Source organism: Pristiophorus japonicus, chromosome 10 (genome assembly GCF_044704955.1).
Source record: "Pristiophorus japonicus isolate sPriJap1 chromosome 10, sPriJap1.hap1, whole genome shotgun sequence".
NCBI classification, from domain to species: domain Eukaryota; kingdom Metazoa; phylum Chordata; class Chondrichthyes; family Pristiophoridae; genus Pristiophorus; species Pristiophorus japonicus.
In genome coordinates, this window is record NC_091986.1 from 224,586,197 (window position 1) to 224,602,293 (window position 16,097).

At 47.5% G+C, this 16,097-nt stretch overlaps 1 protein-coding gene across 1 annotated transcript in view; it reads right to left on the bottom strand.

Moving 5' to 3' along the window:
* LOC139274681 (dynein heavy chain domain-containing protein 1) overlaps window positions 1-16,097 on the bottom strand; it is a 454,628-nt gene that overhangs the window by 10,007 nt on the left and 428,524 nt on the right. Inside the window, exons 39-40 of the mRNA XM_070891360.1 lie at window positions 5,426-5,517; window positions 4,019-4,162 (exon numbers count right to left, since the gene is read on the bottom strand). Of these exons, the coding sequence (XP_070747461.1) occupies window positions 4,019-4,162; window positions 5,426-5,517 (236 nt within the window). The remainder of the gene's footprint in view (window positions 1-4,018; window positions 4,163-5,425; window positions 5,518-16,097) is intronic.

Below are 16,097 nucleotides of genomic sequence, written 5' to 3' on the forward strand. Positions count from 1 at the left end.
AATATACATCAACTGGTTCTCCCTTGTCCACTCTACCGGAAACATCCTCAAAAAATTCCAAAAGATTTGTCAAGCATGATTTCCCTTTCACAAATCCATGCTGACTTGGACCTATCATGTCACCTCTTTCCAAATGCGCTGCTATGACATCCTTAATAATTGATTCCATCATTTTACCCACTACTGATGTCAGGCTGACCGGTCTATAATTCCCTGTTTTCTCTCTCCCTCCTTTTTTAAAAAGTGGGGTTACATTGGCTACCCTCCACTCCATAGGAATTGGTCCAGAGTCAATGGAATGTTGGAAAATGACTGTCAATGCATCCGCTATTTCCAAGGCCACCTCCTTAAGTACTCTGGGATGCAGTCCATCAATTTATCAGCCTTCAATCCCATCAATTTCCCCAACACAATTTCCCGACTAATAAGGATTTCCCTCAGTTCCTCCTCTTTACTAGACCCCCCGACCCCTTTTATATCCGGAAGGTTGTTTGTGTCCTCCTTAGTGAATACCGAACCAAAGTACTTGTTCAATTGGTCTGCCTTTGCTTTGTTCCCCATTATGACTTCCCCTGATTCTGACTGCAGGGGACCTACGTTTGTCTTTACTAACCTTTTTCTCTTTATATATCGATAGAAACTTTTGCAATCCGTCTTAATGTTCCCTGCAAGCTTCTTCTCATACTCCATTTTCCCTGCCCTAATCAAACCCTTTGTCCTCCTCTGCTGAGTTCTAAATTTCTCCCAGTCCCCGGGTTCGCTGCTATTTCTGGCCAATTTGTATGCCACTTCCTTGGCTTTAATACTATCCCTGATTTCCCTTGATAGCCACGGTTGAGCCACCTTCCCTTTTTTATTTTTACGTCAGACAGGAATGTACAATTGTTGTAGTTCATCCATGCGGTCTCTAAATGTCTGCCATTGCCCATCCACAATCAACCCCTTAAGTATCATTCGCCAATCTATCCTAGCCAATTCACGCCTCATACCTTCAAAGTTACCCTTCTTTAAGTTCTGGACCATGGTCTCTGAATTAACTGTTTCATTCTCCATCCTAATGCAGAATTCCACCATATTATGGTCACTCTTCCCCAAGGGGCCTCGCACAACGAGATTGCTAATTAATCCTCTCTCATTACACAACACCCAGTCTAAGATGGCCTCCCCCCCTAGTTGGTTCCTCGACATATTGGTCTAGAAAACCATCCCTCATGCACTCCAGGAAATCCTCCTCCACCATATTGCTTCCATTAGCCCAATCTATGTGCATATTAAAGTCACCCATTATAACTGCTGCACCTTTATTGCATGCACCCCTAATTTCCTGTTTGATGCCCTCCCCAACATCACTACTAACGTTTTTTGCCCTTTGGTGTTCTGCAGCTCTACCCATATAGATTCCACATTATCCAAGCTAATGTCCTTCCTAAATATTGCATTAATCACCTCTTTAACCAGCAATGCTACCCCACCTCCTTTTCCTTTTATTCTATCCTTCCTGAATGTTGAATACCCCTGGATGTTGAGTTCCCAGCCCTGATCATCCTAGAGCCACGTCTCTGTAATCCCAATCTCATCATATTGGTTAACATCTATTTGCACAGTTAATTCATCCACCTTATTACGGATACTCCTTGCATTAAGACACAAAGCCTTCAAGGCTTGTTTTTTTAACATCCTTTGTCCTTTTAGAATTTTGCTGTACAGTGGCCCTTTTTGTTCTTTGCCTTGGGTTTCTCTGCCCTCCACTTTTCCTCATCTCCTTTCTGTCTTTTGCTTTTGTCTCCTTTTTGTTTCCCTCTGTCTCCCTGCATTGGTTCCCATCCCCCTGCCATATTAGTTTAACTCCTCCCCAACAGCACTAGCAAAAACTCCACCTAGGACATTGGTTCCGGTCCTGCCCAGGTGCAGACCGTCCGGTTTGTACTGGTCCCACCTCCCCTAGAACCAGTTCCAATGCCCCAGGAATTTGAATCCCTCCCTGCTGCACCACTCCTCAAGCCACGTATTCATCTGGGCTATCCTGCAATTCCTACTCTGCCAGAGTAGGTTGGCTGGTTCCTAATGGGGAACATGGAGATGGCAGAAACTCTGAACAAATATTTTGTATCAGTCTTTAGGTTAGAGGACACTCACAATATTCCGACAGTGAATAGTCAAAGGGCTATGGGGGGGGGGGGGGGGGGGAGGAACGTAACACAATCACAATCACTAAGGAGGTGGTACTCAGTAAGATAATGGGACTGAAGGCAGATAAATCCCCTGGACCTGATGGCTTGCATCCTAGGGTCTTGAGAAGTAACGGCAGGGATAGTGGATGCATTGGTTGTAATTTACCAAAATTCCCTGGATTCTGGGGAGGTCCCAGCAGATTTGAAAACTGCAAATGTAATGTCCCTATTTAAAAGAGGAGGCAGACAAAAAGCAGGAAACTACAGACCAGTTAGCCTAACATCTGTGGTTGGGAAAATGTTGGAGTCCATTATTAAAGAAGCAGTAGCAGGACATTTGGAAAAGCATAATTCGGTCAGGCAGAGTCAGCATGGATTTATGAAGGGGAAGTCATGTTTGACAAATTTGCTGGAGTTCTTTGAGGATGTAACAAACAGGGTGGATGAAGGGGAACCAGTGGATGTGGTGTATTTGGACTTCCAGAAGGCATTTGACAAGGTGCCACATAAAAGGTTACTGCACAAGATAAAAGTTCCCGGGGTTGGGGGTAATATATTAGCATGGATAGAGGATTGGCTAACTAACAGAAAACAGAGAGTCGGGATAAATGGTTAATTCTCTGGTTGGCAACCAGTAACTAGTGTGGTGCCACAGGGATCAGTGCTGGGACCTCAACTATTTACAATCTATATTAACGACTTGAAAGAAGGGACCGAGTGTAACGTAGCCAAATTTGCTGACGATATAAAGATGGGAGGAAAAGCAATGAGCGAGGACACAAAAAATCTGCAAAAGGACATAGACAGGCTAAGTGAGTGGGCAAAAATTTGGCAGATGGAGTATAATGTTGGAAAGTGTGAGGTTATGCACTTTGGCAGAAAAAAAATCAAAGAGCAAATTATTATTTAAATGGAGAAAGATTGCAAAGTGCTGCAGTACAGCGGGACCTGGGGGTACTTGTGCATGAAAAACAAAAGGATAGTATGCAGGTACAGCTAGTGATCAGGAAGGCCAATGGAATCTTGGCCTTTATTGCAAAGGGGATGGAGTATAAAAGCAGGGAAGTCTTGCTACAGCTATACAGGGTATTGGTGAGGCCACACCTGGAGTACTGCGTGCAGTTTTGGTTTCCATATTTACGAAAGGATATACTTGCTTTGGAGGCAGTTCAGAAAAGGTTCACTAGGTTGATTCCGGGGATGAGGGGGTTGACTTATGAGGAAAGGTTGAGTAGGTTGGGCCTCTACTCATTGGAATTCAGAAGAATGAGAGGTGATCGTATCGAAACGTATAAGATTATGAGGGGGCTTGACAAGGTGGATGCAGAGAGGATGTTCCCACTGATGGGGGAGACTAGAACTAGAGGGCATGATCTTAGAATAAGGGGCCGCCCATTTAAAACTGAGATGAGGAGGAATTTCTTCTCTGAGGGTTGTGAATCTCTGGAATTCGCTGCCTCAGAGAGCTGTGGAAGCTGGGACATTGAATAAATTTGACAGAAATAGACAGTTTCTTAAATGATAAGGGGATAAGGGGTTATGGGGAGTGGGAGGGGAAGTGGAGCTGAGTCCATGATCGGATCAGCCATGATCGTATTAAATGGCGGAGCAGGCTCGAGGGGCCGAATGGCCCACTCCTGCTCCTATTTCTTATGTTGTTATTATGTGACTTCAGTGCACACCAATGTGGTTAACCCTTACTGCCCGCTGGTTCCCAAAACCAGTTGTAACCACAATCTGGCAAAGTGCCAGCTCCACCTTCTCAAGGGGCACAGTAACTGGGATGGTCACCACATCTCCGGAGGATTGAGGGGAAAGGGGGACGGGGTGGTTTGAGGACACGTTACCGGTGGTGCTGGTCAGCGATGAGATGAGGCTGCTGATTCCTCTGGCGGAGAAGGACTGGGAGCTCCTCACGCAGTGGCTGATGATGCTGATCAGGGCCACCTCGTCCCCTCTGTCCAACATATGACCCTGATACACGGCCAGACCTGGAGAGAGAGGGTAAGTAATACTCAAATTACATCTCGGCTCAACTCAGCACAGTGGGCAGAGCCAGGCCAGATAGCAGGGGAGTTCTCCCCGGTGTCCTGGGCCAATCGTTATGCCTCAAACCAACACGACTAAAACAGATGATCTGCTCATTGCTGTGCAGGTTGATAGCATGTTCCCAACATTACACAGTGACGACATTGCACAAATACTTTACTGGTTGTAAAATGCTTTGCAGTGCCCTGAATTCGTGACAGTCGCTTTAGAATGGCAAGTCTGTCTTTCTTTATTTCATACAATCATGGAATCATAGAATGGTTACAGCATGGAAGGCCATTCGGCCCATCGAACCCAGACCCACTCTCAGCCAGTCCCACAGCCCCCGCCCTTTCCCCATCGTTCTGCAATGTTGTTCCTTCAGGTACGTATCCAACTCCCGTTTGAAAGCCACGATTGAGTCTGCCTCCCCCACCCTCTCAGGCCGTGCATTCCAGATCCGAACCACTCGCTGCGTAAAGAAGTCCTTTCTTACATCGCCTTTGGTTCTTCTGTCAATCACCTTAAATCTGTGTCCTCTGGTTCCCGACCCTTCCCCCAATGGGAACAGTTTCTCTCGACCTCTGTCCAGACCCCTCATGATATTGAGCACCTCGATCAAATCTCCTCTCAACCTTCTCTGCTCCAAGGAGAACAACCCCAGCTTCTCCAGTCTATCCATGTCACTGAAGTCCCTCATCCCTGGAACCATTCTCGTAAATCCTTTCTGCTCCCTCTCTAAGGCCTTCACATCCTTCCTAAAGTGTGGTGCCCAGAATTAGTCACAGTACTCAACCAACATCACAAACAGATTATCTGGTTATTATCACATTGTTGTTTGTGGGAGCTTGCTGTGCGCAAATTGGCTGCTGCGTTTCTTGCATTCCAACAGTGACTACACTTCAAAAGTACTTCAGTGGCTGTAAAGCGCTTTGGGACGTTCTGAGGTGGAGAAAGGCGGTATATAAATGCAAGATCTTTTTTTGAGCATCCCCATTGGCGGCCATGTTTCAGCTGCCTGGGCCCTGAGCTCCGGAATTTTCACCTCTCTCTCCTCCTTTAAGATGCTTCTTAAACCAACCTCTATGACCAAGCTTTTGGTCACCTGTCCCAATATCTCATGTGGCTCGGTGTCCAGAGTGTGTCTGATAATCGTCCCTGTGAGGCGCCTTGTGAGGTTTCATAATGTTAAATGTGCTATATAAATGCAAGTTGTTCCTTCTCACCTACTAGCAGCTCGAGCAGTGCCTCCGAACCCTCCCAGGCTGTTTGCAGCTTCCACTGAGTGTGGAGGGCGGCGAATAAATCTGCCTGTGTCCTGCGAGAGAAAACATAGAATCATTGACATTTACAGCACAGAAGGAGGCCATTCGGCCCATCGTGTCCGCGCCGGCTGGCCAAGAGCTATTCAGCCTAATCCCACTTTCCAGCTCTCGGTCCGTAGCCCTGTAGGTTACGGCACTTCAGGTGCACATCAAGTACTTTTTAAATGTGGTGAGGGTTTCTGCCTCTACCACCCTTTGAGGCAGTGAGTTCCAGACCCTCACCACCCTCTGGGTGAAGGCATTTCCCCTCAAATCTCCTCTAAACCTCCTAACAATTACTTTAAATCCATGTTCCCTGGTTGTGACCCCTCTGGACTCTGGGGAGGTACCAGCGGATTGGAAAGCAGCTAATGTAATGCCTCTGTTTAAAAAAAGGGGGCAGACAAAAGGCAAGTAACTATAGGCCGGTTAGTTTAACATCTGTGGTGGGGAAAATGCTTGAAACTATCATTAAGGAAGAAATAGCGGGACATCTGGATAGGAATAGTGCAATCAAGCAGACGCAGCATGGATTCATGAAGGGGAAATCATGTTTAACTAACTTACTGGAATTCTTTGAGGATATAACGAGCATGGTGGATAGAGGTGTACCGATGGATGTGGTGTATTTAGATTTCCAAAAGGCATTGAATAAGGTGCCACACAAAAGGTTACTGCAGAAGATAAAGGTACGCGGAGTCAGTGGAAATATATTAGCATGGATCGAGAATTGGCTGGCTAACAGAAAGCAGAGAGTTGGGATAAATGGGTCCTTTTCGGGTTGGAAATCGGTGGTTAGTGGTGTGCCACAGGGATCGGTGCTGGGACCACAACTGTTTACAATATACATAGATGACCTGGAATAGGGGACAGAGTGTAGTGTAACAAAATTTGCAGATGACACAAAGATTAGTGGCAAAGCAGGTTGTGTAGAGGACTCAGAGAGGCTGCAAAGAGATTTGGATAGGTTAAGCGAATGGGCTAAGGTTTGGCAGATGGAATACAATGTCGGAAAGTGTGAGGTCATCCACCTTGGGAAAAAAAAACAGTAAAAGGGAATATTATTTGAATGGGGAGAAATTACAACATGCTGCGGTGCAGAGGGACCTGGGGGTCCTTGTGCATGAATCCCAAAAAGTTAGTTTGCAGGTGCAGCAGGTAATCAGGAAGGCGAATGGAATGTTGGCCTTCATTGCGAGAGGGATGGAGTACAAAAGCAGGGAGGTCCTGCTGCAACTGTACAGGGTATTGGTGAGGCCGCACCTGGAGTACTGCGTGCAGGTTTGGTCACCTTACTTAAGGAAGGATATACTAGCTTAGGAGAGGGTATAGAGACGATTCACGAGGCTGATTCAGGAGATGAGAGGGTTACCTTATGATGATAGACTGAGTAGACTGGGTCTTTACTCGTTGGAGTTCAGAAGGATGAGGGGTGATCTTATAGAAACATTTAAAATAATGAAAGGGATAGACAAGATAGAGGCAGAGAGGTTGTTTCCACTGGTCGGGGAGACTAGAACTAGAGGGCACAGCCTCAAAATACAGGGGAGCCAATTTAAAACCGAGTTGAGAAGGAATTTCTTCTCCCAGAGGGTTGTGAATCTGTGGAATTCTCTGCCCAAGGAAGCAGTTGAGGCTAGCTCATTGAATGTATTCAAGTCACAGATAGATAGATTTTTAACCAGTAAGGGAATTAAGGGTTACGGGTAGAGGGCGGGTAAGTGGAGCTGAGTCCACGGCCAGACCAGCCATGATCTTGTTGAATGGCGGAGCAGGCTCGAGGGGCTAGATGGCCTACTCCTGTTCCTAATTCTTATGTTCTTATGTAAGGGAAACAGGTCCTTCCTATCCATTCTATCCAGGCCCCTCATAATCAGGTCTCCTCTCAGCCTCCTCTGATCCACTAAAAATGACCCCAGCCTATCCAGTCTGTCCTCATCGCTAAAATTCTCCACTCCTGGCAATATCCTCATAATCTCCTCTGTACCCTCTCCAGTGCAATCATGTTCTTCCTGTAATGTGGTGACCAGATCTGCGCGCAGTACTCCAGCTGTGGCCTAACCAGTGTTTTATACAGTTCAAGCATAACCCCCCTGCTCTTGTATTCTATGCCCCAGCTAATAAAGGCAAGCATTCCGTATGCCTTCATAATCACCTAATCTACCTGTCCTTACCTTCAGGGATCTGCAGGGGACATGCACTCTAAGGTCCCTTTGAAGGTTGGCATGCAGGTACAGCAGGCGGTTAAGAAAGCAAATGGCATGTTGGCCTTCATAGCGAGGGGATTTGAGTACAGAAGCAGGGAGGTGTTACTACAGTTGTGCAGGGCCTTGGTGAGGCCACACCTGGAGTATTATGTACAGTTTTGGTCTCCTAACTTGAGGAAGGACATTCTTGCTATTGAGGGAGTGCAGCGAAGGTTCACCAGACTGATTCCCGGGATGCCGGGACTGACCTATCAAGAAAGACTGGATCAACTGGACTTGTATTCACTGGAGTTCAGAAGAATGAGAGGGGATCTCATAGAAACGTTTAAAATTCTGACGGGTTTAGACAGGTTAGATGCAGGAAGAATGTTCCCAATGTTGGGGAAGTCCAGAACCAGGGGACACAGTCTAAGGATAAGGGGTAAGCCATTTAGGACCGAGATGAGGAGAAACTTCTTCACCCAGAGAGTGGTGAACCTGTGGAATTCTCTACCACAGAAAGTTGTTGAGGCCAATTCACTAAATATATTCAAAAAAGAGTTAGATGTCGTCCTTACTACTCGGGGGATCAAGGGGTATGGCGAGAAAGCAGGAATGGGTACTGAAGTTGCATGTTCAGCCATGAACTCATTGAATGGTGGTGCAGGCTCGAAGGGCCGAATGGCCTACTCCTGCACCTATTTTCTATGTTTCTATGTTCCTCTACACTTCTCAGTGTCCTGCCATTTATTGTGTATTCCCTTGCCTTGTTAGACCTCCCCAAATGGATTTTCCTTCTTTCGTAAGGCAGTGGCAAAGCAAATCAAATGTCAATATTTAAGTCTGATATCTAGGTCAAAGCTTCCGGTGTAACAGCGTGGATATCTTGTAGATGCCTGTAAATTTCCTCTGAGGGCAGTGCTCGATGATAGCAACATCGAAATTTTCAGTGCAGAACGAGGCCATTTCGGCTCACGCCGGCCGACAAAGAGCTGCATGGCCCTATAGTTCAAGCATAACCTCCCTGCTTTTGCATTCTATGCCCCAGCTAATAAAGGCAAGCATTCCGTATGACTTCTTATCCACCTGGCCTGCTACTTTCAGGGATCTGTGGACAAACACTCCAAGGTCCCTTTGTTCATCTACACTATAAAGTGATCTACCGCTTAATGTTTATACCCTTTCCTTATTAGCCCTCCCAAAGTGCATCACCTCACACTGCTCTGAATTAAATTCCATTTGCCACTGCTCTGCCCACCTGACCAGTAGATTGATATCCTCCTGCAGCCCATGACTTTCCTCTTCATTATCAACCACACAGCCAATTTTAGTGTCGTCTGCAAACTTCTTAATCATACTCCCCATATTCAAGTCCAGATCATTGATATATACCACAAAAAGCAAGGGACCCAGTACTGAGCCCTGCGGAACCCCACTGGAAACATCCTTCCAGTCACAAAAACACCCATCAACCATTATCCTTTGCTTCCTACCTCTGAGCCAATTTTGGATCCAACTTGACACTTTGCCCTGGATCCCATGGGCTTTTACCTTTGTGACCAGTCTACCATGTGGGACCTTATCAAAAGCTTTGCTACATCGTACGCACTACCCTCATCGACCCTCCTGATTACCTCCTCGAAAAATGCAATCAGGTTCGTCAAACACGATCTTCCCTTGACAAATCCGTGCTGACTATCCCCAATTAATCCTTGCCTTTCTAAATGTAGATTTATCCTGTCCTTCAGGACTTTTTCCAATAATTTTCCCACCACTGAGGTTAGGCTGACAGGCCTGTAATTACTCGGCCTATTCCTTTCTCCCTTATTAAACAAGGATACCACATTAGCAGTCCTCCAATCCTCCGGCACCATGCCTGAATCCAAAGAGGACTGGAAAATGATGGTCAAGGCCTCTGCTATTTCCTCTTTTGCTTCGCTCAACAGCCTGTGATGCATTTTATCCGGGCCTGGGGACTTATCCACTTACAAAGCTGCTAAACCCCTTAATACTTCCTCTCTCACTATATTTATTTCATCCAGAATATCACACTCCTCCTTGATAGCAGTATCTACAATACCCCTTTCCTTTGTGAAAACAGATGCAAAGTATTTGTTAAGAACCTTACCCACATCTTCCGCCTCCACACACACATTACCCTCGTGGTCTCTAATAGGCCCTACCCTTCCTTTAGTTATTCTCTTGCTCTTAATATATTTATAGAACATCTTTGGTCTTTCCTTGATTTTACTTGCCAAGAATTTTTCATGCTCTCTCTTAGCATTCCTAATATCCCTTTTAATTTCACCTCTGAACTTTCTATATTCCTCCAGAGATTCGACAGTATTTAGCCGTTGGTATATGACATAAGGTTCCCTTTTTTTCTTTATCCTCCCCTCGACCTCCAAGGGGCTCTAGAAGTGTTATTCCCACCCTTTTTTTAAAGGGCACATGTTTGGCCTGAGCCCTCGGGATCTCCTCCTTGAATGCCTCCCACTGTTCCGACACTGATTTACCTTCAAGTAGCTGTTTCCAAACCACTGTGGCCAAATCACTCCTCAACTTAGCAAAGTTAACTTTTCCCCAATTTAGGACTTTTATTCCTGGTCTATCCTTGTCCTTATCATGTGCTCCAGGGTCTGATTAGGAGCTCCACAGTCACATGATGGGAATGCTTTAATCTTCCAGCCATGGAGAAGGTGGCTGCATCGACCGTGACCGGTTCTGAGGCGGTTGATGGTTATCCACTGTTTGTGGGGAAGGTTTGATCCTTCAGGTTGTACTGTGGGCTCCTCGATGAGGAATTCATTCTGTATGTCGCAGTTCTTCCAAGCGTTACACCGTCGGTCATCGAGGCTGAGGGGAGATCGCTGAAGGGCTTCGGCGTCGGTCCAAAATGACCATCTCGATTTGAGACGGGTTGGTGGTAGGTTGTCCCAGTCGGCCTGGATCAGCCGGATTGCTGGTGTCTGTTATGTTCAGAATAACTCCACAAGGCTGTATACTGTAAGCACAAACTGTTGTGACCTTGGTCTCTTTAATGTAACTCTAGAGTGAGGAAGAAGCATGGGTAGACTGCCTTTTAAACCTGCTTGCCCGGGGTGTGAGGTAACCCTTGGGTCTCCCACAGATGCGCCCCCTGGTGGCAAGTCTTACACAGTAGTAAAGTTTACATACATAACATCACTCCCCCCCCCCCCCCCCACCCCCAAAGTCTTAGATACAAGTTATTTACAAGTTGAGGTGATCCGGGGCTCTGCGTTCCCGGGTTGATCACCTGAGGTGAAGTCCTGGCCTGGGTGAGTTGGTCGGATTATTCCTGCCCTGCAGTGTGGCTGGTCTGATCGAACTGTCGGGCATGGTGGGTTCATCCTGGTGGTTGACCGCGAGGTCGATTGCTGGTTGGGTGTGTCAATGATGGTAATGTCCTCTTCAAACTGTTCTCAGTTGTCAGTGAATCACAGTTTGGTCTGATCCAAATGTTTTCTGCACGCTTGTCCATTCAAAAGTTTGACAACAAACACTCTATTCCACTCCTTGGCTAACACAGTGCTAGCAACCCATTTGGGACCTTGACCGTAATTAAGAATAAACACAGGGTCATTAACCTCAATGTCACGCGATACAGCCACGCGATCGTGGTGCACATTATGTCGGTGACGCCAGGTTTCTACATGATCATTGAGAGCCTGGTTTTGAGTGCTCTCTTCATTAACAATGCTGCAAGGGGAACACCAGAAAGTGAGCGGGATCGCGTGTGGTAGCTGAGCAGAACCTGAGATAACCGGGTCTGCAGGGAACCGTCCATCCCACGTTTCAAGCTCTGCTTGATACTTTGGACTGCCCGTTCCGCTTGACCATTGTATGCAGGCTTAAACGGGGCAGACCTGACATGCTTGATGCCATTGCGGGTCATGAACTCGTTGAATTCCGAGCTGGTGAAACACGGTCCATTGTCACTGACAAGGACATCAGGCAAACCATGGGTGGCGAACATGGCCCGAACGTTTTCAATGGTGGCAGTGGACGTACATGATGACATTATTATACATTCAATCCATTTAGAGTAAGCGTCCACTGCTACTAGGGACATCTTTCCTAGAAAAGGGCCAATGAAATCTACGTGGACCCTGAACCACGGTTTGGAGGGCCATGACCACAGACACAGTGGGGCCTCCCTTGGTGCATTGCTCAACTGTGAGCAAGTGTTACATTGGTGTAGGCATGACTCCAATTCCGAGTCAATGCTGGGCCACCAAACGTTCGACCTGGCGATAGCCTTCATCATGATTATGCCTGGGTGGGTACTGTGAAGGTCGCGTATAAACGTTTCCCTGTCTTTTTTTGGCAAAGCCACGCGATTCCCCCGTAGGAGACAATCCGAATGGATGGACATTTCATCCTTGCGTCAGTAAAACGGCTTAATTTCGTCTTGCATTTCCCTGGGAATAGCTGACCAGCTCCCATTAAGGACGCTGCTTTTTACTAGTGATAGCACAGGGTCTTGGTTAGTCCAGGTCCTGATCTGGCGAGCCGTGACGTGTGACCCCTTGCTCTCAAAAACATCCATTACAAGAAGCAAGTTTGCGGGTTGCACCATTTCCACCCTGGTGGTGGGCAATGGCAACCGACTGAGGGCATCAGCGCAGTTCTCAGTGCCTGGTCTGTGGCGGATTACAGAGTTATACGCAGACAATGTTAGTTCCCATCTTTGGATGCGGGGCAAAGCATTGGTGTTGATAACAGCGAAATGAGTGGTTTGTGGTCGGTTTCGAGCTCGAATCGGAGTCCAAATAGGTATTGGTGCATTTTCTTAACCCCGTATACACATGCTAATGCTTCTTTTTCAACCATACTGTCGGCTTTTTCAGCCTTAGATAAGCTTCTGGACCATATGTAACCGGTTGCAGTTTGCCTGACACATTGGCTTGACACAACCAACCCCGTATGAAGATGCATCACAAGCTAGTACTAAATGTTTACACGGGTCATACAATACAAGTAACTTGTTGGAACAGAGCAGGTTTCTGGCCTTATTAAAGGCTGTCTCTTGAGATTTACCCCAAACCCAATCATCACCCTTGCGTAGCAATAAATGCAAAGGTTCCAGCAAAGTGCTCAACCCCGGTAGAAAGTTACCAAAATAGTTGAGGAGTCCCAGGAACGAGCTCAGCTCCGTCACATTCTGTGGTCTGGGTGCATTCTTGATGGCCTCTGTCTTGGAGTCCGTGGGTCTGCTGCTGTCCGCCGCAATCTTTCTCTCCAAAAACTCGACCTCTGGCGCCAGGAAAACACACTTGTAGCATTTCAGCCTGAGTCCCACTCTGTCCAGTCGCTTGAGAACCTCTTCCAGGTTGTGCAAGTGTTCGGTGGTGTTGCGGCCAATGATCAAGATGTCGTCTTGGAACACCATGGTGTGCGGAACCGCTTTCAGCAGACTCTCCATGTTCCTCTGGAAGATGGCAGCAGCCGAGCGAATCCCAAAGGGGCATCTGTGGTATATGAACAGTCCTCTGTGCACGTTGATGCACGGCAATTTTTTCAAAGGTGCAGCCAGCTCCTGTGTCATGTAAGCAGAGGTTAGATCCAGCTTGGTGAACGACTTCCCCCCTGCTAGCATTGCGAACAGGTCATCCGCTTTGGGTAGTGGGTATTGGTCCTGTAACGAGACTCGGTTGATCATTACCTTGTAGTCTCCACAGATTCTGACCGTCCCATCGCTTTTCAACACCGGAACAATTGGACTGGCCCACTCATTGAACTTGACTGGTGATATGATTCCCTCTCGTTGAAGTCTGTCCCGCTCGATCTCGACTTTCTCTCGCATCATATATGGAACCGCTCGGGCCTTGTGATGAACGGGCCGTGCAGCAGGGACTAGATAGATCTGCACCTTGGCACCTGTGAAGTTGCCAATGCCTGGCTCAAATAATGATGGGAATTTGTTCAGCACTTGGGTGCATGAGGCATCATCCACTGAAGACAGTGCTTTGATGTCGTCCCAGTTCCATCGGACCTTTCCTAACCAGCTTCTGCCGAACAGCGTTGGGCCATCACCTGGTACAATCTATAGTGGTAAATCATGCACAGTTCCATCGTACAATACCTTCACGGCCAATGACTGGTATGAGCTCTTTGGTGTATGTGCACAGCTTTGGGTGAATCGGGCTCAGTTTTGGCCTTTGCGCCGTGTTGCCCCACAGTTTCTCAAAAGTCTTCTGGCTCATAATTGACTGACTCGCCCCCGTGTCCAATTCCATGGAAACTGGAATGCCGTTTAATTTGACTTTTAACACTAACGGAGGGCTTTTGGTGGTGAAGGTGTGTACCCCATACACTTCCTCTTCAGCCTCTCTTACTTGTTCAACGTGATCCGCGCCGAATCGGTCATCTTCTGCTGACTCATAGAAACACAGAAACATCGAAAATAGGAGCAGGAGTAGGCCATTCGGCCCTTCGAGCCTGCACCACCATTCAATGAGTTCATGGCTGAACATGCAACTTCAGTACCCCATTCCTGCTTTCTCGCCATACCCCTTGATCCCCCTAGTAGTAAGGACTACATCTAACTCCTTTTTGAATATATTTAGTGAATTGGCCTCAACAACTTTCTGTGGTAGAGAATTCCACAGGTTCACCACTCTCTGGGTGAAGAAGTTTCTCCTCATCTCGGTCCTAAATGGCTTACCCCTTATCCTTAGACTGTGTCCCCTGGTTCTGGACTTCCCCAACATTGGGAACATTCTTCCTGCATCTAACCTGTCTAAACCCGTCAGAATTTTAAACGTTTCTATGAGATCCCCTCTCATTCTTCTGAACTCCAGTGAATACAAGCCCAGTTGATCCAGTCTGCCACGTGGTGAGTCACAGCATGTTTGCACATTCCCTGGAGGTGCCCCATTGTTCCACAGCCCTTGCACACGTAGTGCTTGAATCGACATTGATGGGCCCAATGATTACCCCCGCAGCACCAACATGGTGCCAATGGATTCGCATTCACGCCCCACAGCGGGCTCTGAGTCATCCTCGGTCTGGCCTCTGCAGGCGTGTAGGCCCTGCCATGTACAGTTCTGCCTGCTGAAGGCATTATTTTATGCACAGTACTTGCCGGTGAGCTTCGATGCTGCAGGCGTTGGAGCAGTGGCCAGAGGTGGTGCGAGCAGTGGCCTATAAAGGCCCAGCGGGAGTCTGGGGTTCAGCGGCAGGCGTTGGCGCAGTTACACTGCAACAGGGTCAGAAGTAAGAAAGAAGTAAAAAGTAATCAAAGGGTGATGTCACAGCCAAGAGGGTAAGTGATTGGCTGGTCGAGTGGTGAGTAGTTTTCTTTCTCTTTATCTTTTTTCTTGTTCTTAGCAGTATGAAACCTTGTCATTGTTGCCAAATTAAGTAATTTAAGGGTTAAGTCATGACAGGAGAGCCCAGACCTGTGTCATGCTCCTCCTGTGCTATGTGGGAAGCCAGGGACGCTTTCAGTGTCCCTGACGACTACATGTGCAGGAAGTGCATCCAGCTACAGCTCCTGACAGACCGCATTGCGGCACTGGAGCTGCGGATGATTCACTCTGGAGCATCCGCGATGCTGTGGATGTCGTGAATAGCACGTTTAGTAAGTTGGTCACACCGCAGGTAAAGGTTACACGGGCAGATAGGGAATGGGTGACCATCAGAAAGAGCACTGGAAGGAAGGTAGTGCAGGGGTTCTCTGCGGGCATCTCCCTCCAAAACAGATACACCACCTTGGGAATTTGTTGGGGGAAATGGCTCATCAGGGGAGGGCAGCAGCAGCCAAGTTCATGGCACCATGGGTGGCTCTGCTGCACAGGAGGGCAGGAAAAAGAATGGGAGAGCGATAGTGATAGGGGACTCTATTGTAAGGGGAATAGATAGGCGTTTATGCGGCTGAAAACAAGACTCCAGGATGGTATGTTGCCTCCCTGGTGCAAGGGTCAAGGATGTCTCAGAGCGGGTGCAGGGCATTCTGGAGGGGGAGGGTGAACAGCCAGCTGTCGTGGTGCACATAGGTACCAACAATTTAGGTAAAAAACGGGATGAGGTCCTACGAGACGAATTAAGGAGCTAGGAGCTAAATTAAAAAGTAGGATCTCAAAGGTAGTAATCTCAGGATTGCTACCAGTGCCACGTGCTAGTCAGAGTAGGAATCGCAGGATAGCTCAGATGAATACGTGGCTTGAGGAGTGATGCAGGAGGGAGGGATTCAAATTCCTGGGGCATTGGAACCGGTTCTGGGGGAGGTGGGACCAGTACAAACTGGACAGTCTGCACCTGGGCAGGACCGGAACCAATGTCCCAGGGGGAGTGTTTGCTAGTGCTGTTGGGGAGGAGTTAAACTAATATGGCAAGGGGATGGGAACCTATGTGCAAAGTTAAAGCACATGGGATTGGGGGTA